This window comes from Ranitomeya variabilis, chromosome 2 (assembly GCF_051348905.1).
Source record: "Ranitomeya variabilis isolate aRanVar5 chromosome 2, aRanVar5.hap1, whole genome shotgun sequence".
NCBI lineage: Eukaryota > Metazoa > Chordata > Amphibia > Anura > Dendrobatidae > Ranitomeya > Ranitomeya variabilis.
The window spans coordinates 69,799,913-69,822,678 of NC_135233.1; the positions used below are offsets into that span (position 1 = coordinate 69,799,913).

At 42.0% G+C, this 22,766-nt stretch overlaps 1 protein-coding gene across 2 annotated transcripts in view; it reads left to right on the forward strand.

The window, feature by feature from the left end:
• Positions 1 to 22,766, forward strand: part of LOC143809096 (germ cell nuclear acidic protein-like) — a 137,012-nt gene that overhangs the window by 62,792 nt on the left and 51,454 nt on the right. Inside the window, exons 1-14 of one of the 2 annotated variants that reach the window (XM_077292254.1) lie at positions 11,348 to 11,997; positions 12,563 to 12,650; positions 13,034 to 13,079; positions 13,165 to 13,232; positions 13,751 to 13,793; positions 13,881 to 13,942; positions 14,972 to 15,017; positions 15,106 to 15,250; positions 16,503 to 16,632; positions 17,188 to 17,395; positions 17,656 to 17,744; positions 18,046 to 18,106; positions 18,253 to 18,352; positions 20,515 to 20,738. In XM_077292254.1, coding sequence (XP_077148369.1) covers positions 11,917 to 11,997; positions 12,563 to 12,650; positions 13,034 to 13,079; positions 13,165 to 13,232; positions 13,751 to 13,793; positions 13,881 to 13,942; positions 14,972 to 15,017; positions 15,106 to 15,250; positions 16,503 to 16,632; positions 17,188 to 17,395; positions 17,656 to 17,740 — 1,002 coding nt within the window. In that variant the 5' untranslated portion in view covers positions 11,348 to 11,916 and the 3' untranslated portion in view covers positions 17,741 to 17,744; positions 18,046 to 18,106; positions 18,253 to 18,352; positions 20,515 to 20,738. Of the gene's footprint in view, positions 1 to 11,347; positions 11,998 to 12,562; positions 12,651 to 13,033; positions 13,080 to 13,164; positions 13,233 to 13,750; positions 13,794 to 13,880; positions 13,943 to 14,971; positions 15,018 to 15,105; positions 15,251 to 16,502; positions 16,633 to 17,187; positions 17,396 to 17,655; positions 17,745 to 18,045; positions 18,107 to 18,252; positions 18,353 to 20,514; positions 20,739 to 22,766 lie in introns of those variants that run through there. The other variant, XM_077292253.1, reaches the window with a different exon arrangement.

The following is a 22,766-nucleotide window of genomic DNA, read 5'->3' on the forward strand; positions in this document are numbered from 1 at the left end:
TCCGATCACTGGCTCGCTCTTCTTATCGGCATCTCAAAAACATTTCTAGAATTCGCCCTTTTCTTACTTTCGACTCTGCAAAAACTCTTACTGTTTCACTTATTCATTCTCGTCTGGACTATTGTAACTCTGTACTAATCGGCCTCCCTCTTACCAAACTCTCCCCGCTCCAATCTGTCCTGAATGCTGCAGCCAGGATCATATTCCTCACCAACCGTTACACCGATGCCTCTACCTTGTGCCAGTCATTACACTGGCTACCCATCCACTCCAGAATCCAGTACAAAACTACTACCCTCATCCACAAAGCACACCATGGCTCAGCACCACCCTACATTTCCTCTCTGGTCTCAGTCTACCACCCTACCCGTGCCCTCCACTCCGCTAATGACCTCAGGTTAGCATCCTCAATAATCAGAACCTCCCACTCCCATCTGCAAGACTTTACACGTGCTGCGCCGATTCTTTGGAATGCACTACTGTCATGATCTCAATGGCAAGAGATCATAGCATCAGCATATATAGGAACTAGCTCTTGGAAGATGGAAACTGAGCTGACCATGAACTAAACCTAACGCACAACTAGCAGTGGCCGGGTAGCATGCCTACGTTGATTCTAGATGCCCAGCACCAGCCGGAGGACTAAATAAAGCTAGCAGAGGAAAATATTAGTCCTAGCTCACCTCTAGAGAAATACCCCGAAAGGAGACAGAGGCCCCCCACATGTATTGGCGGTGAATCAAGATGAAATAACAAACGTAGTATGAAAATAGGTTTAGCAAATTTGAGGTCCACTTACTACATAGCAGAAGACAGAAAGGACACTTTCATGGTCAGCTGAAAACCCTATCAAAACACCATCCAGAAATTACTTTAAAACTCTGGCATTAACTCATAACACCAGAGTGGCAATTCCTGTTCACAAGAGCTTTCCAGACACAGTAACGAAACTACAGCTGTGAACTGGAACAAAAATGCAAAAACAAACATGGACAAGAGTCCAACTTATCTAGTAGTTGTCTAGGAGCAGGAACAAGCACAGAGAGGCTTCTGATAACATTGTTGACCGGCAAGCAACTAACAGAGCAGCAAGGTTATATAGCGACTCCCACATCTTGATGGGAACAGGTGAACAGAGAAGATGAAGACACCAGTTCAATTCCACCAGTAGCCACCGGGGGAGCCCAGAATCCAAATTCACAACAGTACCCCCCCCTCAAGGAGGGGGCACCGAACCCTCACCAGAACCACCAGGGCGATCAGGATGGGCCCTATGAAAGGCACGAACCAGATCAGAGGCATGAACATCAGATGCATTCACCCAAGAATTATCCTCCTGGCCGTATCCCTTCCACTTGACCAGATACTGGAGTCTCCGTCTGGAAACACGAGAGTCCAAGATTTTCTCCACAACGTACTCCAACTCACCCTCAACCAACACCGGAGCAGGAGGCTCAACGGAAGGCACAACCGGTACCTCATACCTGCGCAATAATGACCGATGAAAAACGTTATGAATAGAAAAGGATGCAGGGAGGTCCAAACGGAAGGAAACAGGGTTAAGAATCTCCAATATCTTATACGGGCCGATGAACCGAGGCTTAAACTTAGGAGAAGAGACCCTCATAGGGACAAAACGAGAAGACAACCACACCAAGTCCCCAACACGAAGACGAGGACCAACACGACGACGGCGGTTAGCAAAAAGCTGAGTCTTCTCCTGGGACAACCTCAAATTGTCCACCACCTGCCCCCAGATCTGATGCAATCTCTCCACCACAGCATCCACTCCAGGACAATCCGAAGATTCCACCTGACCAGAGGAAAATCGAGGATGAAACCCCGAATTACAGAAAAACGGGGACACCAAAGTGGCAGAGCTGGCCCGATTATTGAGAGCGAACTCCGCCAATGGCAAAAAAGCAACCCAATCATCCTGGTCAGCAGACACAAAACACCTCAGATATGTCTCCAGGGTCTGATTAATCCGCTCAGTCTGGCCATTCGTCTGAGGATGGAAAGCGGACGAAAAAGATAAATCTATGCCCATCCTAGCACAGAATGCCCGCCAAAATCTAGACACGAATTGGGTCCCTCTGTCAGAAACGATATTCTCAGGAATACCATGCAAACGAACAACATTTTGAAAAAACAGAGGAACCAACTCGGAAGAAGAAGGCAACTTGGGCAGAGGAACCAAATGGACCATCTTAGAGAAACGGTCACACACCACCCAGATGACAGACATCTTCTGAGAAACAGGCAGATCTGAAATAAAATCCATCGAGATGTGCGTCCAAGGCCTCTTAGGAATAGGCAAGGGCAACAACAATCCACTAGCCCGAGAACAACAAGGCTTGGCCCGAGCACAAACGTCACAAGACTGCACAAAGCCTCGCACATCTCGTGACAGGGAAGGCCACCAGAAGGACCTTGCCACCAAATCCCTGGTACCAAAAATGCCAGGATGACCTGCCAACGCAGAAGAATGAACCTCAGAGATGACTCTACTGGTCCAATCATCAGGAACAAACAGTTTATCAGGTGGGCAACGATCAGGTCTCTCCGCCTGAAACTCCTGCAAGGCCCGCCGCAGGTCTGGAGAAACGGCTGACAATACCACTCCATCCTTAAGGATACCTGTGGGCTCAGAGTTACCAGGCGAGTCAGGCTCAAAACTCCTAGAAAGGGCATCCGCCTTAACATTCTTAGAACCCGGTAGGTATGACACCACAAAATTAAACCGAGAGAAAAATAATGACCAGCGCGCCTGTCTAGGATTCAGGCGCCTGGCGGTCTCAAGATAAATCAAATTTTTGTGGTCAGTCAATACCACCACCTGATGTCTGGCCCCCTCAAGCCAATGGCGCCACTCCTCAAAAGCCCACTTCATGGCCAAAAGCTCCCGATTCCCAACATCATAATTCCGCTCAGCGGGCGAAAATTTACGGGAAAAGAAGGCACAAGGCCTCATCACGGAGCAGTCAGAACTTTTCTGCGACAACACTGCCCCAGCTCCGATCTCAGAAGCGTCGACCTCAACCTGAAAAGGTAGAGCAACATCAGGCTGACGCAACACAGGGGCAGAGGAAAAACGGCGCTTAAGCTCCCGAAAGGCCTCCACAGCATCAGGGGACCAATCAGCAACATCAGCACCCTTCTTAGTCAAATCGGTCAATGGCTTAGCAATATCCGAAAAACCAGCAATAAATCGACGATAAAAGTTAGCAAAGCCCAAAAATTTCTGAAGACTCTTAAGAGAAGAGGGCTGCGTCCAATCACAAATAGCTTGAACCTTGACAGGATCCATTTCAATGGAAGAGGGGGAAAAAATATATCCCAAAAAGGAAATCCTCTGTACCCCAAAAACACACTTAGAACCCTTCACACACAAAGAATTAGACCGCAAAACCTGAAAAACCCTCCTGACTTGCTGGACATGAGAGTCCCAGTCATCCGAAAAAATCAGAATATCATCCAGATACACAATCATAAATTTATCCAAATAATCGCGAAAAATATCATGCATAAAGGACTGGAAAACTGACGGAGCATTTGAAAGACCAAAAGGCATCACTAAATACTCAAAGTGGCCCTCGGGCGTATTAAATGCGGTTTTCCACTCATCCCCCTGCCTGATTCGCACCAAATTATACGCCCCACGAAGGTCAATCTTAGAGAACCACTTGGCCCCCTTTATGCGAGCAAACAAATCAGTCAGCAACGGCAATGGGTATTGATATTTAACAGTGATTTTATTCAAAAGCCGATAATCAATACATGGTCTCAAAGAGCCGTCTTTTTTTGACACAAAGAAAAAACCGGCTCCTAAGGGATATGACGATGGACGAATATGTCCCTTTTCCAAGGACTCCTTTATATATTCACGCATAGCAGCATGTTCAGGCACAGACAGATTAAATAAACGACCCTTTGGGTATTTACTACCCGGGATTAAATCTATGGCACAATCGCACTCTCGGTGCGGAGGTAACGAACCAAGCTTGGATTCTTCAAAGACGTCACGATAGTCAGACAGGAACTCAGGAATTTCAGAGGGAATAGATGATGAAATGGAAACCACAGGTACATCCCCATGAGCCCCCTTACATCCCCAGCTCAACACAGACATAGCTTTCCAGTCGAGGACTGGGTTGTGAGATTGCAGCCAAGGCAATCCTAGCACCAAATCATCATGTAGATTATACAGCACCAGAAAGCGAATAATCTCCTGGTGATCCGGATTAATACGCATAGTTACTTGTGTCCAGTATTGTGGTTTATTATTAGCCAATGGGGTGGAGTCAATCCCCTTCAGAGGAATAGGAGTCTCCAAAGGCTCTAAATCATACCCACAGCGTTTGGCAAAGGACCAATCCATAAGACTCAAAGCGGCGCCAGAGTCGACATAGGCGTCCGTGGTAATAGATGACAAAGAGCAAATCAGGGTCACAGATAGAATAAACTTAGACGGTAAGGTGCAAATGGAAACAGATTTACCAAGCTTTTTAGTGCGCTTAGAGCATGCTGATATAACATGAGTAGAATCACCACAATAGAAACACAACCCATTTTTCCGTCTAAAATTCTGCCGCTCGCTTCGGGACAGAATTCTATCACACTGCATACTCTCTGGCGATTTCTCAGTGGACACCGCCAGATGGTGCACTGGTTTGCGCTCCCGCAAACGCCTATCGATCTGAATAGCCATTGTCATGGACTCATTCAGACCCGCAGGCACAGGGAACCCCACCATAACATCCTTAATGGCATCAGAGAGACCCTCTCTGAAAGTCGCCGCCAGGGCGCACTCATTCCACTGAGTAAGCACAGACCATTTACGGAATCTTTGGCAGTAAATTTCCGCTTCATCTTGCCCCTGAGATAGGGACATCAAAGTTTTTTCTGCCTGAAGCTCCAAATGAGGTTCGTCATAAAGCAACCCCAAGGCCAGAAAAAACGCATCCACATTGAGCAACACAGGATCCCCTGGTGTCAATGAAAAAGCCCAGTCTTGAGGGTCGCCCCGGAGCAAGGAAATCACAATCCTGACCTGCTGTGCAGGGTCTCCGGCAGAGCGAGACTTCAGGGACAAAAATAATTTGCAATTATTTCGAAAATTCTGAAACCCAGATCTATTCCCCGAGAAAAATTCCGGCAAAGGAATTCTCGGCTCAGATACAGGTGCATGACAAACAAAATCTTGCAAATTTTGTACCTTCGTGGCGAGATTATTCAAACCTGCAGTTACACTCTGAAGATCCATTGCAAACAGGTGAACACAGAGCCATTCAAAGGAGAGAAAAAAAAAAAATTTCAGCAGACTACTTATTTCTCTCCTTTCTCAGCCAAGGATTTTAACCCTTTAGTGGGCCGGTCAAACTGTCATGATCTCAATGGCAAGAGATCATAGCATCAGCATATATAGGAACTAGCTCTTGGAAGATGGAAACTGAGCTGACCATGAACTAAACCTAACGCACAACTAGCAGTGGCCGGGTAGCATGCCTACGTTGATTCTAGATGCCCAGCACCAGCCGGAGGACTAAATAAAGCTAGCAGAGGAAAATATTAGTCCTAGCTCACCTCTAGAGAAATACCCCGAAAGGAGACAGAGGCCCCCCACATGTATTGGCGGTGAATCAAGATGAAATAACAAACGTAGTATGAAAATAGGTTTAGCAAATTTGAGGTCCACTTACTACATAGCAGAAGACAGAAAGGACACTTTCATGGTCAGCTGAAAACCCTATCAAAACACCATCCAGAAATTACTTTAAAACTCTGGCATTAACTCATAACACCAGAGTGGCAATTCCTGTTCACAAGAGCTTTCCAGACACAGTAACGAAACTACAGCTGTGAACTGGAACAAAAATGCAAAAACAAACATGGACAAGAGTCCAACTTATCTAGTAGTTGTCTAGGAGCAGGAACAAGCACAGAGAGGCTTCTGATAACATTGTTGACCGGCAAGCAACTAACAGAGCAGCAAGGTTATATAGCGACTCCCACATCTTGATGGGAACAGGTGAACAGAGAAGATGAAGACACCAGTTCAATTCCACCAGTAGCCACCGGGGGAGCCCAGAATCCAAATTCACAACACACTACCCAGGTTAATACGATTAATCCCCAATCCCCACAGTTTTAAGCGTGCCCTAAAAACTCATTTGTTCAGATTGGCCTACCGCCTCAACGCATTAACCTAACTATCCCTGTGTGGCCTATTAAAAAAAAATAAAAATAAATAAATAAATAAAAATAAATAAATAAAATAAAGCATAATCAGGTTCCTTGCATCATGTTCTCATTCACTTTATGCAGTTAATAGCACTCTGTGTCTGTACTGCTACATACTTAGGCAGTTAACTGGTTCATGGAGCTTTACATGAACACCCGAGCCTTACACTATGGCTGGTCCAAATAACTAAAGCAATTGTTACCATCCACCTCTCGTGTCTCCCCTTTTCCTCATAGTTTGTAAGCTTGCGAGCAGGGCCCTCATTCCTCCTGGTATCTATTTTGAACTGTGATTTATGTTATGCTGTAATGTCTAATGTCTATCGTCCAGTAGACGGGCATGGCACCAGGAGATGGAACAGGATCCTTGATGCGAACAACTGGCTAAGACGATGGTGCAGACAACAAGGATTCGGACCACGGTGTGAATTACTTGTACGATGGACTCCTCGCCAGAGACGGACTTCACCTCAACAAACCTGGGAAACACACATTCGCCAGAAGACTCGCTACACTCATCAGGAGGGCGTTAAACTAGAAGAAGAGGGGACGGGAAGAAAAGCATTAGACTCGAACAAAGAAGACCCAGGAAAACATACTCAGAAGAGAGGTAAGAACATTTCTAAAACAATCCACAGCGAGGAGATTGGAACAAAACAAAATCCTCTAAACTGCATGCTCGCAAATGCCAGAAGCCTGACAAACAAGATGGAAGAACTAGAAGCAGAAATATCTACAGGTAACTTTGACATAGTGGGAATAACCGAGACATGCTTAGATGAAAGCTATGACTGGGCAGTTAACTTACAGGGTTACAGTCTGTTTAGAAAGGATCGTAAAAATCGGAGAGGAGGAGGGGTTTGTCTCTATGTAAAGTCTTGTCTAAAGTCCACTTTAAGGGAGGATATTAGCGAAGGGAATGAGGATGTCGAGTCCATATGGGTCGAAATTCATGGAGGGAAAAATGGTAACAAAATTCTCATTGGGGTCTGTTACAAACCCCCAAATATAACAGAAATCATGGAAAGTCTACTTCTAAAGCAGATAGATGAAGCTGCAACCCATAATGAGGTCCTGGTTATGGGGGACTTTAACTACCCGGATATTAACTGGGAAACAGAAACCTGTGAAACCCATAAAGGCAACAGGTTTCTGCTAATAACCAAGAAAAATTATCTTTCACAATTGGTGCAGAATCCAACCAGAGGAGCAGCACTTTTAGACCTAATACTATCTAATAGACCTGACAGAATAACAAATCTGCAGGTGGTCGGGCATCTAGGAAATAGCGACCACAATATTGTACAGTTTCACCTGTCTTTCACTAGGGGGACTTGTCAGGGAGTCACAAAAACACTGAACTTTAGGAAGGCAAAGTTTGACCAGCTTAGAGATGCCCTTAATCTGGTAGACTGGGACAATATCCTCAGAAATAAGAATACAGATAATAAATGGAAAATGTTTAAGAACATCCTAAATAGGCACTGTAAGCGGTTTATACCTTGTGGGAATAAAAGGACTAGAAATGGGAAAAACCCAATGTGGCTAAACAAAGAAGTAAGACAGGCAATTAACAGTAAAAAGAAAGCATTTGCACTACTAAAGCAGGATGGCACCATTGAAGCTCTAAAAAACTATAGGGAGAAAAATACTTTATCTAAAAAGCTAATTAAAGCTGCCAAAAAGGAAATAGAGAAGCACATTGCTAAGGAGAGTAAAACTAATCCCAAACTGTTCTTCAACTATATCAATAGTAAAAGAATAAAAACTGAAAATGTAGGCCCCTTAAAAAATAGTGAGGAAAGAATGGTTGTAGATGATGAGGAAAAGGCTAACATATTAAACACCTTCTTCTCCACGGTATTCACGGTGGAAAATGAAATGCTAGGTGAAATCCCAAGAAACAATGAAAACCCTATATTAAGGGTCACCAATCTAACCCAAGAAGAGGTGCGAAACCGGCTAAATAAGATTAAAATAGATAAATCTCCGGGTCCGGATGGCATACACCCACGAGTACTAAGAGAACTAAGTAATGTAATAGATAAACCATTATTTCTTATTTTTAGGGACTCTATAGCGACGGGGTCTGTTCCGCAGGACTGGCGCATAGCAAATGTGGTGCCAATATTCAAAAAGGGCTCTAAAAGTGAACCTGGAAATTATAGGCCAGTAAGTCTAACCTCTACTGTTGGTAAAATATTTGAAGGGTTTCTGAAGGATGTTATTCTGGATTATCTCAATGAGAATAACTGTTTAACTCCATATCAGCATGGGTTTATGAGAAATCGCTCATGTCAAACCAATCTAATCAGTTTTTATGAAGAGGTAAGCTATAGGCTGGACCGCGGTGAGTCATTGGACGTGGTATATCTCGATTTTTCCAAAGCGTTTGATACCGTGCCGCACAAGAGGTTGGTACACAAAATGAGAATGCTTGGTCTGGGGGAAAATGTGTGTAAATGGGTTAGTAACTGGCTTAGTGATAGAAAGCAGAGGGTGGTTATAAATGGTATAGTCTCTAACTGGGTCGCTGTGACCAGTGGGGTACCGCAGGGGTCGGTATTGGGACCTGTTCTCTTCAACATATTCATTAATGATCTGGTAGAAGGTTTACACAGTAAAATATTGATATTTGCAGATGATACAAAACTATGTAAAGCAGTTAATACAAGAGAAGATAGTATTCTGCTACAGATGGATCTGGATAAGTTGGAAACTTGGGCTGAAAGGTGGCAGATGAGGTTTAACAATGATAAATGTAAGGTTATACACATGGGAAGAAGGAATCAATATCACCATTACACACTGAACGGGAAACCACTGGGTAAATCTGACAGGGAGAAGGACTTGGGGATCCTAGTTAATGATAAACTTACCTGGAGCAGCCAGTGCCAGGCAGCAGCTGCCAAGGCAAACAGGATCATGGGGTGCATTAAAAGAGGTCTGGATACACATGATGAGAGCATCATACTGCCTCTGTCCAAATCCCTAGTTAGACCGCACATGGAATACTGTGTCCAGTTTTGGGCACCGGTGCTCAGGAAGGATATAATGGAACTAGAGAGAGTACAAAGGAGGGCAACAAAATTAATAAAGGGGATGGGAGAACTACAATACCCAGATAGATTAGCGAAATTAGGATTATTTAGTCTAGAAAAAAGACGACTGAGGGGCGATCTAATAACCATGTATAAGTATATAAGGGGACAATACAAATATCTCACTGAGGATCTGTTTATACCAAGGAAGGTGACGGGCACAAGGGGGCATTCTTTGCGTCTGGAGGAGAGAAGGTTTTTCCACCAACATAGAAGAGGATTCTTTACTGTTAGGGCAGTGAGAATCTGGAATTGCTTGCCTGAGGAGGTGGTGATGGCAAACTCAGTCGAGGGGTTCAAGAGAGGCCTGGATGTCTTCCTGGAGCAGAACAATATTGTATCATACAATTATTAGGTTCTGTAGAAGGACGTAGATCTGGGGATTTATTATGATGGAATATAGGCTGAAATGGATGGACAAATGTCTTTTTTCGGCCTTACTAACTATGTTACTATGTTACTATGTTACTATGTCTGTACAAGTCCCCTCTATAAGTTGTAAAGCGCTGCGGAATATGTTGGCGCTATATGAATAAAAATTATTATTATTATTATTATGACCTCTCACAAAGTAATGGATTACTTATTGATTGCTTCACATTCCAAAAAATGACAAGCTTGTACATAATATACAATATGCTATAATGTAATAAATATATTTATACACTAATGACTGTAGGTTACATGTATAATTTTATGTTTGAGAGTAAGATTTGTGTATGGGGTAAATATTAGAGTCACTATATATATATATATGATTACCACCACCTGCAAGGTCAATGGGAGGAGTGCAAGATCAGTCTGGATGCAGCCACATCCAATAAGTAAATAGAGAAAAAAAGCCAACCAGCACTCCTAATGTGAACACGTGCAAAGCTGCAAACTGCATCATATAGATTAAAAAAAAACACAGCATGACATGTACATGAATCTAGGCCATGTGAAAACACAGACAAATATTCAATATGAATTATACTTCTCAAAAATATTTTTTTCATAATTTTTTTCAAAATTTTTTTTTTCATAAAACTCATTGGAGTTATTGGATGTGGCTGCATCCAGACTGATCTTGCACTCCTCCCATTGACCTTGCAGGTGGCGGTAATCAACTCTACCTGCCCATAAATTGTAGGTTTAGCCCAGAGTGACATGTTTTGTCCATAGTTGTAGGCTGGTGGCCCAAGGGTGGCATGTACGGTAGAGTAGGACGCATCAGAGGGAGATCACCTTGCCGTGGTTGATGGGCACACATGAATTGGCCAATTTATACACTAAGAATCTTCATTTCATCTATTACTGTAAGTTTTATGAAAAAAAAAGTACCGTATTTGAAAAAATTTGTGAAAAAAATATTTTTGAGAAGTATAATTCATATTGAATATTTGTCTGTGTTTTCACATGGCCTAGATTCATGTACATGTGCTGCTGTGTTTTTTTAATCTATATATATATATACACACACTTATAGATAAGTGGGATGTCAATTAGTGATGAGCGAGTATACTCGTTACTTGAGCACGCTCGGGTGTCCTCCGAGTATTTTTTAGTGCTCGGAGATTTAGTTTTCATCGCCGCAGCTGAATGATTTACATCTGTTAGCCAGCTTGATTACATGTACGGATTTCCTAGCAATCAGGCAACCCCCACATGTACTTATGCTGGCTAACAGCTGTAAATCTTTCAGCTGCAGCGATGAAAACGAAATCTCCGAGCACTAAAAAATACTCGGAGGTCACCCAACCGTGCTCGAGAAATCTCGAGTAATGAGTATATTCGCTCATCACTAATGTCAATCAATAAATTCATACATTGACCCAGTTGATCCCATTATTTTCACCAAGCATTATACAGAATGAAGAAGAATGCGGACAATACTTGTAAACTGTGTAAGACACAAGGGCCGATTTGATACATTTATCAGAGGGTATGAAGATATAGGGGGAAACTGGGGACTTAGTTCTAAATTGAGATCAAGTCAACAATATTAAAACTGCTCTTTGGAGCGGAAGAGATGAAATGAGGAAGAAGAGTCATAAGTAGGCGGCTTTATATAGCAAGAGTGGATTTCGTTAGGAAATGGATAAAGAAAAATGGAGCATTACAGAATAGAAGAAATTACATAAGAGACTTATAAAATATGATGGGGTGCGGTTTTGCGCCTCATAAAATTTTGAAAATTGGAAGAACAATTGGAAAAAATGTAGTGGAGAGCATTAAACTCAGGGGAGAGCGATAATCAGCAGCTTAAACATTAGTGGGGGTTTCTTTATTTTTTTTAAAGTTGGTTTATGTGGGTTTTTTTTATAATTTTTTTCTAAACAATTGGAAAAAGGTCGGGAGTGAAGTAATTAGGAAGATTGTTGTTTGTATCTGATTTCCACTTTTTGTATTTGTACAGTATGTTTGGTATAATTAAATAAAGTTGGAAAATACAAAAAACGAGCAACAATTGCAGCATTCTAATGATGTCACAAAGGGCTGACGCTATATAATGCCCCGTCATCCAGGGTTCCGTTGAGGGTTTTAGTAGGCGTTTGTGGAGAGAGGAGTGTTGTGAGTGACTTGTGCAAATATGATGCCAAGAAAGCGATTTAAGAGTATTATAGATTTCTCTGACATCGAGGACAGCAGTGATGATGACGACTTCAGTCAGGTGAGTATCATTTTATATTCTTAACTAAAATATATTTGGGATAAAAGTTCAAGAAAAAGATGGTGGGACAGAAAATATAGCTCCGAGTAGATGGGGTGATAATTGGGATCATGTTTGCAGAGTAAAGGCTGCCCTGACTTGTAATATTGGTGACAATATTTCCATGTACAGTAGTATACACCATATGGAGGGCACCATGGAAAGGACTAGAGTCCAACAATACGCTGTTACATACATACAATACAGAGTATATTTTGTAATTGTGTGTTTTTTAAGTGTTTTTATAAGTAATGTAGGTCTGTGTGCACTCTTCAATATATGTCCATTTACAGGATACATAATAATATTGTATGAGGACACATAAATGTCACCACCGCCCCTATCCATATCCTAACCATTGGTGTCCGGTACCCCCGTCATACTCTGTACAGGAAATAAGCACAGGCCGATGGAAACCACATTCATATCGGTGTCTACCTGTAATCAGGGGAATATGGAGTAAGATTATAGATTGTAGATGTTCATGGTTATAGAATCTATCTGACACGTTTGTCATTTTTTCCAGTCTCATCCAAGAAAGAGGCCAATTCCAAGGTCTCCAGGCCAAGAAAACATCAGTGGCTTCAATTCGGGCCCGACCCCGAGTTTACCAGGTACTGTACCCCTAATCCAGTAAAGGCTCTGATACATATCGATGGCACATTGTAGTCATTGGGTGCAGATCACATGTTGTGGTCAGGGCTAGGATTTATGTATATTGTACGCCTACAGTAAATGAGCTCATATTTACCATTTCTTTTCAGCATTTGGTCAGGAATATTTATGCAGGATTTATAAAGCCTGATAGAAATGGGATTTGGGGATTTCTTCTGATGGTGGCCATGTACAGTGCGGGTCACTGTAGCTGAATGTGATTTTTTGCCCTATGTATAGGAAAACACTGGAAACTTTATTAGGATTTATTTCTTTTTATATTGAGCCTCAGTCTTTCCTATTACAAAATTCTAATAAGAGATTTATGTTGTTTCCCCCACAGATCTGAGTTTACCACCTACAGACCATGGTCCGGACAGTACCAACTGGTAAGACACGTCTTCTCCATTACTAAGTACATGATGGGGAGTAATGATTAATGGTGGCTCATTACCTGTTACATTTATTCCACAGCTCCGATGCCATCATTCTTATTGATGATGATAATGATTCCTATAGGGCAGGAACTTCCACATATAACAGTAAGTTATCATTTCTAGATACCATCCGGGGTTATTGTAGAAAGAACACTGAATTTTCTGTACTGTCACAGATCAGTTTCCAAATGTAGCAATTAAAGGCAAATTATAGAAGGGTCTGTGCATTATTAAATTAAAATTACACTAAAGGGGTAATCTTATTTTAGACAAGCTTTATTGGTGCGGGTCCAATGTCTGGGACATTTCCATATTGGGAGAACAACATTTCTTTTTATCATTTGGTCAAGAACGTTATTCATACATTTGCTCTGTTGGCGCTATATAAAGAGATTATTATTATTATATTATTATTATTGCTCTTAAGTCAACCAGAAATGAGATTAGGGGATTGATGATGGCCGTGCACTGGGCAGGTCACTGTAGCTGAATGTGATTATTTGCCCCATATACATATAGGGGTGCACAAGATACTTTATTAGAATTTATTTATTTGATATTGAGCCTCAGTCTTTGCTATTACAATAGTCTAATAAGAGATTTATGTTGTGTTGCCCCCACAGATCTGATTTTACCAACTTCAGATGATCCGGACAGTTCCACCTGGTAAGACTTACATCTCCTCCATTACTAGATACATGATGGGGATTAATGATTAATGGTGGCTCATATTCTGTTACATTTATTTCACAGCTCCTATTACAGCACTAATGAAGATGACGATTTCAATAGGGCAGGAACTTCCTCATATACTAGTAAGTTATCATTTCTAGACACAATCCAGGTTTATATTATTGTAGAAATAACAATGAGTTTTCTGTACTGTCACAGGTCAGTTTCTAAATTGAACAATTACAAGGGCGCTGATCAGGAGTTGGAACAGTGAGCCACCTGGGAAATGTGCTGTAAATGCCACCGTCAGAAAATGACAGCAGCATTTAACAGGTTAACAGAAGCAGGTGGAGCTCCAATCCACTCTCGGCTGTTAGAGGTAGATGATGACTGAATGACACAACCATCATCTGCCATGAAAGAGGTGGGCTAAAATCCTGAGCCCACTCCATTCATTCTCTACTGATGAGCACTGTACATGGCTGTTAATGGGTTAAATTATAGATACCTTACAGAGGTAATCCTATTTTACACATGCTTGATTGGTGTGGGTCCTATCTTTCGGACAATTCCATATTGGGAGAACAACTCACTGCCATGTTGACTTATGGCCATTGTTGTCCCTATAGAATTTATTACTGATGTGGAATACATTTTCTTGTCTCTTTTCGTAATTCCAATAGACATCAATAGAGAAAGCCCTGCACAAGGAATCCCACATCTCCATTAAAACCATTAAAACCAATAGAGACTACCATGCATCAGCAAATGAGGTGACAGGACCTCTAGTCTTATTTTACATGAAGGCCCCAGAGAATGGACCCCTACCATTTGATGGTCCACCCTCCGGCCATTGAGGACATGTTCACTTCTCATCTTGTACTGACCACATACATCATTAATAAGGATAGATTACCTGAGCAACAGGAGGGATAGACGTCCATGAAAATGTATGGGCCCTGTTGTTGTTGAACCTGATCCCAATGGACGATCCTGTGGATTTCTGGTGGTCTGGTCAGCTATGTGTTCTGCTCTTGTCTGATCCCATATTCATAGTCTTATTAGTGCTCTACACTCTATATGTATAGATCTCTCTCTAGTATGGACCTGCATACTAACGTGTGATTTGAGCCTTATAAAAAGTATTTTCACTTTTCCATATTTCTTTGTAGAAAAATTACCATCTGGTAGGGAGGAGAGCCCCGATAGAGAGGAGAGGTAAGTTATGGCATCTACCTCTATATAAAGCCATGAACTAGGTAAGATGTTTCCTGTGGGTTTATATATGATTCCTTATCTTTCCAAGGACACTACAATGCAACGACCCCGGCTGTTTCCTGGAAGACATTGTTTCTCCTACTTCCATCTATGTTACCAACTTCCAGGAAAAAAAGAAAGAGCTGGTAGAACGACTATACGATCTGTACAACAGGACAGTCTTCGATAATCAGGTATCACATCTTATCATGGGTTTCTGGGTGATACACAACTTCTCTATTATCTCCCCTTTAAACAATAGATTCCAAGAAAAATGGCTCCAACTTTCTTTAAGGCATCCTAACTAGTGTTGAGCGATACTGTCCGATACTTGAAAGTATCGGTATCGGATAGTATCGGCCGATACCCGAAAAGTATCGGATATCGCTGATACCGATACCCGATACTAATACAAGTCAATGGGACACCAAGTATCGGAAGGTATCCTGATGGTTCCCAGGGTCTGAAGGAGAGGAAACTCTCCTTCAGGCCCTGGGATTTATATTAATGTGTAAAATAAAGAATTAAAATAAAAAATATTGATATACTCACCTCTCCGGAGGCCCCTGCACCTTACCGCTGTTAACCGGCAGCCTCCTTTGCTTAAAATGAGCGCGTTTAGGGCCTTCCATGACGTCATGGCTTCTGATTGGTCGCGTGCCGCTCATGTGACCGCCACGCGACCAATCACAAGCCGCGACGTCATTCTCAGGTCCTAAATTCCTAGAATGAGGAGTTTAGGGCCTGAGAATGATGTCGTGGCTTGTGAATGGTCGCGTGGCGGTCACATGAGTGGCACGCGACCAATCAGAAGCCGTGACGTCATGGAAGGCCCTAAACGCGCTCATTTTAAGCAAAGGAGGCTGCCGGTTAACAGCGGTAAGGTGCAGGGGCCTCCGGAGAGGTGAGTATATCAATATTTTTTATTTTAATTCTTTATATTACACATTAATATGGATCCGATACCGATTCCCGATACCACAAAAGTATCGGAACTCGGTATCGGAATTCCAATACCGCAAGTATCGGCCGATACCCGATACTTGCGGTATCGGAATGCTCAACACTAATCCTAACCCCTTTGTTATGTGTCTGAAATAGTTATTGAATATTTCAAGTAAATGTCACTTAGTTTGGTAAATGTCATCACCCTCTTATCTGTGGGATGAGTGGAAACCTTAGATGTTCCACCATGCAGAGACAAAAAGATTAGCAACTTTTGGCTTGAAGTTCACAGGATTTTTACAGTATATAAAAACCATTTAGTTGATATTTTTACATTTTAGAATAAGTTTATTTTTATTCTCACATCTTGGACTTCTCGGTAGACCCTATACCCCATACTAGTAGACCGTGCGGTAAATCACAAATGAGAGTTGGGTACTTTGTAAGATTGGGGTAAAAAAAAGTTTACAGATGTAATGGAATTTGTTTCTTCTATTTTAGCTCCCTGTGAAAATGGACATTTTGTGGAGCAAGAGGCTGACATCAGCAGCCGGCCAATGCAACCAAAAGCTGATTGACGGCCGCCGCTACTCAGTGATTGAGCTTTCTGAAAAAGTCTGTGATTCTGTCGGTAGGTTTCTCATCACATCCATCCTGCAGCTTTATAAGACAACCTGTATACAGGGCAAAAAACTGCTACTTGTGATGTAGTACATCGTATAACCTCCCTGTACATAATGTCATAAGAAAAACTAAGTACACCCTCTTTGAATTCTAATATTTTACATATCAGGAGAAACTTAAAAAAGCACCTGGTCCATAGAAGGTCCTAAAAGTAGGGAAATACAATCTCAGAAAACAACATGATAAAAATACTACAACACTATTTATTTAACAAGAAGTAGGCCAAAATGCAAGAGCAATGTGTGATAAATTAAGGACACCATTGATGCAACTTCAAGTTATTGCAGCTAAAGACGATTCTAAAAACTATTGATTCATGGGGTGCACTTATTTTTCACTCTCTGCTTCTGCATTTTGAAGTAGTTTTCAGGAAAATAAATGGCACGGTTGACTTGTCACGTGTTGTTCATCTCAAGATATATTTTGTCCTGATATGTAAAACCAAACAGTTCAATCAGGGTGTACTCAGATTTCCTCATAACTGTGTAAACTCTTATTTTAGACCGAGTACGAGCCATACTTGCGCACGAGATGTGCCATGCCGCTGTTTGGATAATCTGCGGTGAACGCAATGACGACCATGGAACGATGTGGCAGGCTTTCACAAGACGGGTGAAACGTATCCATCCCGAGCTGCCAAAATTGACAAAATATCACAATTATACCATCCACTATTACTACAATTACAAATGCTCCCAGTGTGATAAACAGTAAGTAGATTTTATGATTTATCTCCTCATGAAACACAATCACTGCGGAGACGTCAGTGCGGTTCTGTTGGTATAATGCTTTTATACTTTACTTCTATCAGAGCGGACTGACGTCGGGGGGCTGTAGGGTTAATGTTATATTTCCTGTGCTGGGGCCAGTTTTTTATATATTGATTTCAATTTCTTCTTTCTAATATAATCCTTGGTATTAGTGAACGTTCATTCCAGTCCAGTAACCAATATTCCTCTTATCTTTGCAGAATTGGGCGTTTTAGAAAAATACGTGACAATAAACTTCACTGCCGCAAGTGCGGAGGCCGATTACGTCAACTATCCATCAGCTAAACATGTAACTATCCTTCAGAATATTTAGTCTCTAATTTTGTTTCTTTATAATTTAAAGTTCAGACCCTTATACATATTTTCTCCTGAGTAGCGAGACAATATCTGTGCTCATGACCAGCACAAGTAATTAGCAGCAAAGATTCAGAATCCGTCCTCATAGGTTACCAGATAAGCCTGGTTACATTTCCCATAACTTGCTGAATAAGGAGTGATTGACAATTCTCAGCAATTATCTGCAATGCTTTGGAAAACCTTCTATGATTTTAAGCTTTGTTGGATGTAATTATTTTTCTTTATATTTTCAGGTTCATTATTTGAACATTGAGATTTGTCTGAATATCATCATCTCATCTACCTGTGATGAAGGTAAGAACGAATCCTCCACTATCGTCAGCAATCAGTAATAAGTGATTTTTACAATATTAAGATTTGGAGTCTCTGATTTAGTCTCTTACTGGAATTTTAGCAAAGTTTAAATACTTTTATATATTTTGCCTTTTTTCACCACGTAGGGACACAATCAGTTGACGTCTTCATCACAAGCAGCTAACAGCAAACATCCAGAATCCACCTATTCTGATTGACACAAAGCTTCCAGCCTGTATTTTCCAGGTAAATATTTCTGTGTTTTTCCTCTATTCATATATGTTCTTCATGTCAATAATAAATCATTGTAAGTAATAATCATTCTTGTTTTAAAGAAGTGCAACAGTGCGGACATGATAATGTAAGCAAGGTGTAATAATAGAGGAAATGCAATATGATTTTTATTACTGGATTTATTTCTAATAATTATTATTTTTTCTTGCTGAACAATTTATTAATTCTGGTTGAGAAAAGAAGGAAATGATGAAAGTTATCAGCCTACTGCTGTGGAGGAATCGCGAACACACAATCTGAGGGGCGAGATAAGTCCCTCAAACATTACATGTCGTATAGATCTCTTGTGAGTGCTCTCACCAGTCGTATGATTCATGTTGCATTTTTCTATCATTACACTAATATTGGCAACTTCTTATGTTCAATTTCCAAATTGGCCTTTTTTGTAGAAAATATGCAGTACTCAAAAAATAAAGGGAACACTTAAACAACAGAATATAACTCCAAGGAAATCAAAATTCTGTAAAATCAAACGGTCCACTTAGGAAGCAACACTGTTTGACAATAAATTTCACATGCTGTTGTGCAAATGAAATAGACAACAGATGGAAATTATTGGCAACTATCAAGACACCCCCTATAACGGAGCGGTTCTGCAGGTGGGGACCACAGACCACATCTCAGTACCAATGCTTTCTGGCTGATGTTTTGGTCTCTTTTGAATGTTGGTAGTGCTTTCACACTCGTGACAGCATGAAACAGACTCTACAACCCACACAAGTGGCTCAGGTATTGCAGCTCATCCAGGATGGCACATCAATTCAAGCTGTGGCAAGAAGGTTTGCTGTTTATGTCAGTGTAGTGTCTAGAGGCTGGAGGTGCTACCAGGAGACAGGCCAGTACACCAAGAGACATGGAGGGGGCAGTAGGAGGGCAACAACACAGCAGCAGGACCACAACCTCAGCATTTGTGCAAGGAGGAACAGGAGGAACACTGCCAGAGTCCTGTAAAATAACCTCCAGCAGGCTACAAATGTGCATGTGTCTGCACAAATGGTTAGAAACGACTCCATGAGGATGGTCTGAGTGCCCGACGTCCACAGATTGTAGTTGTGCTCACAGCCCAAAACCGTGCAGGACGCTTGGCATTTGCCACAGAACACCAGGATTGGCAAATTCACCACTGGCGCCCTGTGCTCTTCACAGATGAAAGCAGGTTCACACTGAGCACATGTGACAGATGTGACAGAGTCTGGACCTGCCATGGAGAGCGACATGCTGCCTGCAACATCCTTCAGAATGGCGGTTTGGCGCAGTGGGTCAGTAATGGTGTGGGGTGGCATTTCTTTGGAGGGCCGCACAGCCCTCCATGTGCTCGCCAGAGGTAGCCTGACTGCCATTAGGTACCGAGATGAGATCCTCAGACCCCTTGTGAGACCATATGCTGGTGCGGTCGGCCCTGGGTTCCTCCTAATGCAGGACAATGCCAGACCTCATGTGGCTGGAGTGTGTCAGCAGTTCCTGCAAGATGAAGGCATTGAAGCTATGGACTGGCCCACCCGTTCCCCAGACCTGAATCCGACTGAACACATCTGGGACATCATCTAGCTCCATCCACCAATGTCACGTTGCACCAGACTGTGAAGGAGTTGGTGGATGCTTTAGTCCAGGTCTGGGAGGAGATCCCGCAGGAGACCATCCGCTGCCTCATCAGGAGCATGCCCAGGCGTTGTAGGGAGGTCATACAGGCATGTGGAGGCCACACACACTACTGAGTGTAATTTCCTTGTCTTGAGGCATTTTCACTGAAGTTGGATCAGCCTGTAACTTAACTTTCCAATTTGATTTTGAGCATCATTCCAACTCCAGACCTCCGTGGGATATTGGTTGTGATTTACGTTGATCATTTTTAGGTTTTATTGTTCTGAACACATTCCACTATGTAATGAATAAAGATTTACAACTGGAATATTTCATTCAATGATATCTAGGATGTGGGATTTTAGTGTTCCCTTTATTTTTTTGAGCAGTGCATAATGCAATATTTCATGTCTATTTCTACTTCACCTGATGACCAAAAATATAATGATGAAGTTTCCTTTGCTGAGTTTGTTTCATTTGATAACCAGTACATATTGTCAAGTTTATTAAAAACATGTCTTAATTGTTTTCAGGTTAATGAGAAAGGCGACTTTTCGCTTCTATACAGGTATAACACATCTTGGAAGAAAAAGCTGAATATCTGCACAGACCTGCGCTGAGAACATGATCAGATGCAGTTTCCAAGACCTGGAGAATCTCTACATGTGTTTTTTCAGAGCTGCCCAGCAATGGATATGGCTTTGGACATGTGAACATTAATAGTCACATTGTTTTGCTTAAAATTTTTCTGAGTTAGATATAAATATCAATAAAAATAAATGTATTAATTCTTTATAGTTTTGGATTTTTGTTCTGAAGATCGATGGCTGTTGCTAAACATATTACAATCAATGTTGTCTACTTGTGTTATTCAGCCATCATCTGCCTCGAAGAGCGGAGCTCTGTCTGCGGCTGATAAACTGTTAAATGCCACTGTCAATCTGTGACAATATCATTTAATGTGCACCAGCAGAGGGGTTCACCGTTCAATGTGTCCATTGGTGCTCCAGTGAAGTGATCGTGGTCTGCTGATGACCACCGTGCCCGTCATGATGATTCTCCTGTGGATACCAGCCCCTGCCTGGTGTTCATAGGAGATATAGGTAAATTTGAGTGCAGCCATTGATCTGTTTGCTATGTAAGTCTTTTTTCGTTACGCACCAGTTCAGACTAGTTCTCTGTTCAGTCAGTTTACCTATATTTGCTATGTATTATTTTTCCTGACTTGATCTCCCGCTGGTGTGAGATCATGTAATCGTGGCACAACCCCACCGCCTCAGCTGGATCCTCTGCAGTCACGAGTGGTCCCACCACAGCCACCATCGGCGCATAGGAGACCCTACTTTACTGTCAGTTTTCCACAATTAGGCCGGAGTCACACTACAGCGAGATACGGCCGAGTCTCGCAGGTTAAAAACAAGCTCTGGCACCGGCACTGTGGAGCGGAGCGTGTAGCTCCATGTATTGCTATGTGGCCGCACGCTCCGCTCTGGAGTGCCGGTGCCAGAGCTTAGTTTTAACCTGCAAGACTTGGCCGTATCTCGCTGTGTGTGATCCCGGCCTTATAATCAGAATATTCAGAGCAGCGTTTTGCATTTTTTTTCCTAAAGGAGTCTCCATTACAGATATGAAAGAAGTGGAGATATGAAAAAAACTAAAATTAACATTTCTGCTAAAAAAAAAATAAATCGTGCACCACAAAATCAAGAAAAAAAAAAAAGAAACCAAAACCTTGACAAAAACATAAAGGTAAAACACATCCAAGAAAAATAAGCTGCGGTTAAGCTCCTATCCTGCAGAGGTCTGTGCAGACAAGTTACTGGCAAAATGAAAGCACCGCCCGTACTCTGGACGGAAACACACCCCAGTCCGGCACAGGCAGGGTAACCTTCAGGCAGCGGCAGGGTAACCGTCCAGAAGTGGTTTTGCCGTCTTTCTCGCATTGACACCCCCATCTGTGTCTTTTGCTCCATGTCGTGTGGGGCCATTATATTATGTGCAGGACTATATGTGGGGCCATTATATTATGTGCAGGACTATATGTGGGGTCATTATATTATGTGTAAGACTATATGTGGGACCATTATATTGTGTGCAGGACTATATGTGGGGCCATTATATTATGTGTAGGACTATATGTGGGGTCATTATATTATGTGCAGGACCTTATGTGGGGTCATTATATTGTGTGCAGGACTATATGAGGGGCCATTATATTATGTGCAGGACTATATGTGGGCCCATTATATTATGTCTAGGACTATATGTGGGGTCATTATATTATGTGTAGGACTATATGTTGGGCCATTATATTATGTGCAGGACTATATGTGGGGTCATTATATTATGTGTAAGACTATATGTGGGACCATTATATTGTGTGCAGGACTATATGTTGGGCCATTATATTATGTGCAGGACTATATGTGGGGTCATTATATTATGTGCAGGATCTTATGTGGGGTCATTATATTATGTGCAGGAAAATATGAGGGGCCATTATATTATGTGCAGGACTATATGTAAGACCATTATATTATGTGCAGGACTATATGTGGGGTCATTATATTATGTGCAGGACTATATGTGGGGTCATTATATTATGTGCAGGACTATATGTGGGACATTATATTATGTGCAGGACTATATGTGGGGCCATTATATTATGTGTAGGACTGTATGTGGGGTCAGACTGCAGAGACCAGTGTGTCGTAAGCAGTGCCTTCCCCCTTCATATCAATCCCGTAATGAAACACTGACAGGCCTGGATGGGTTGAACAGGTCA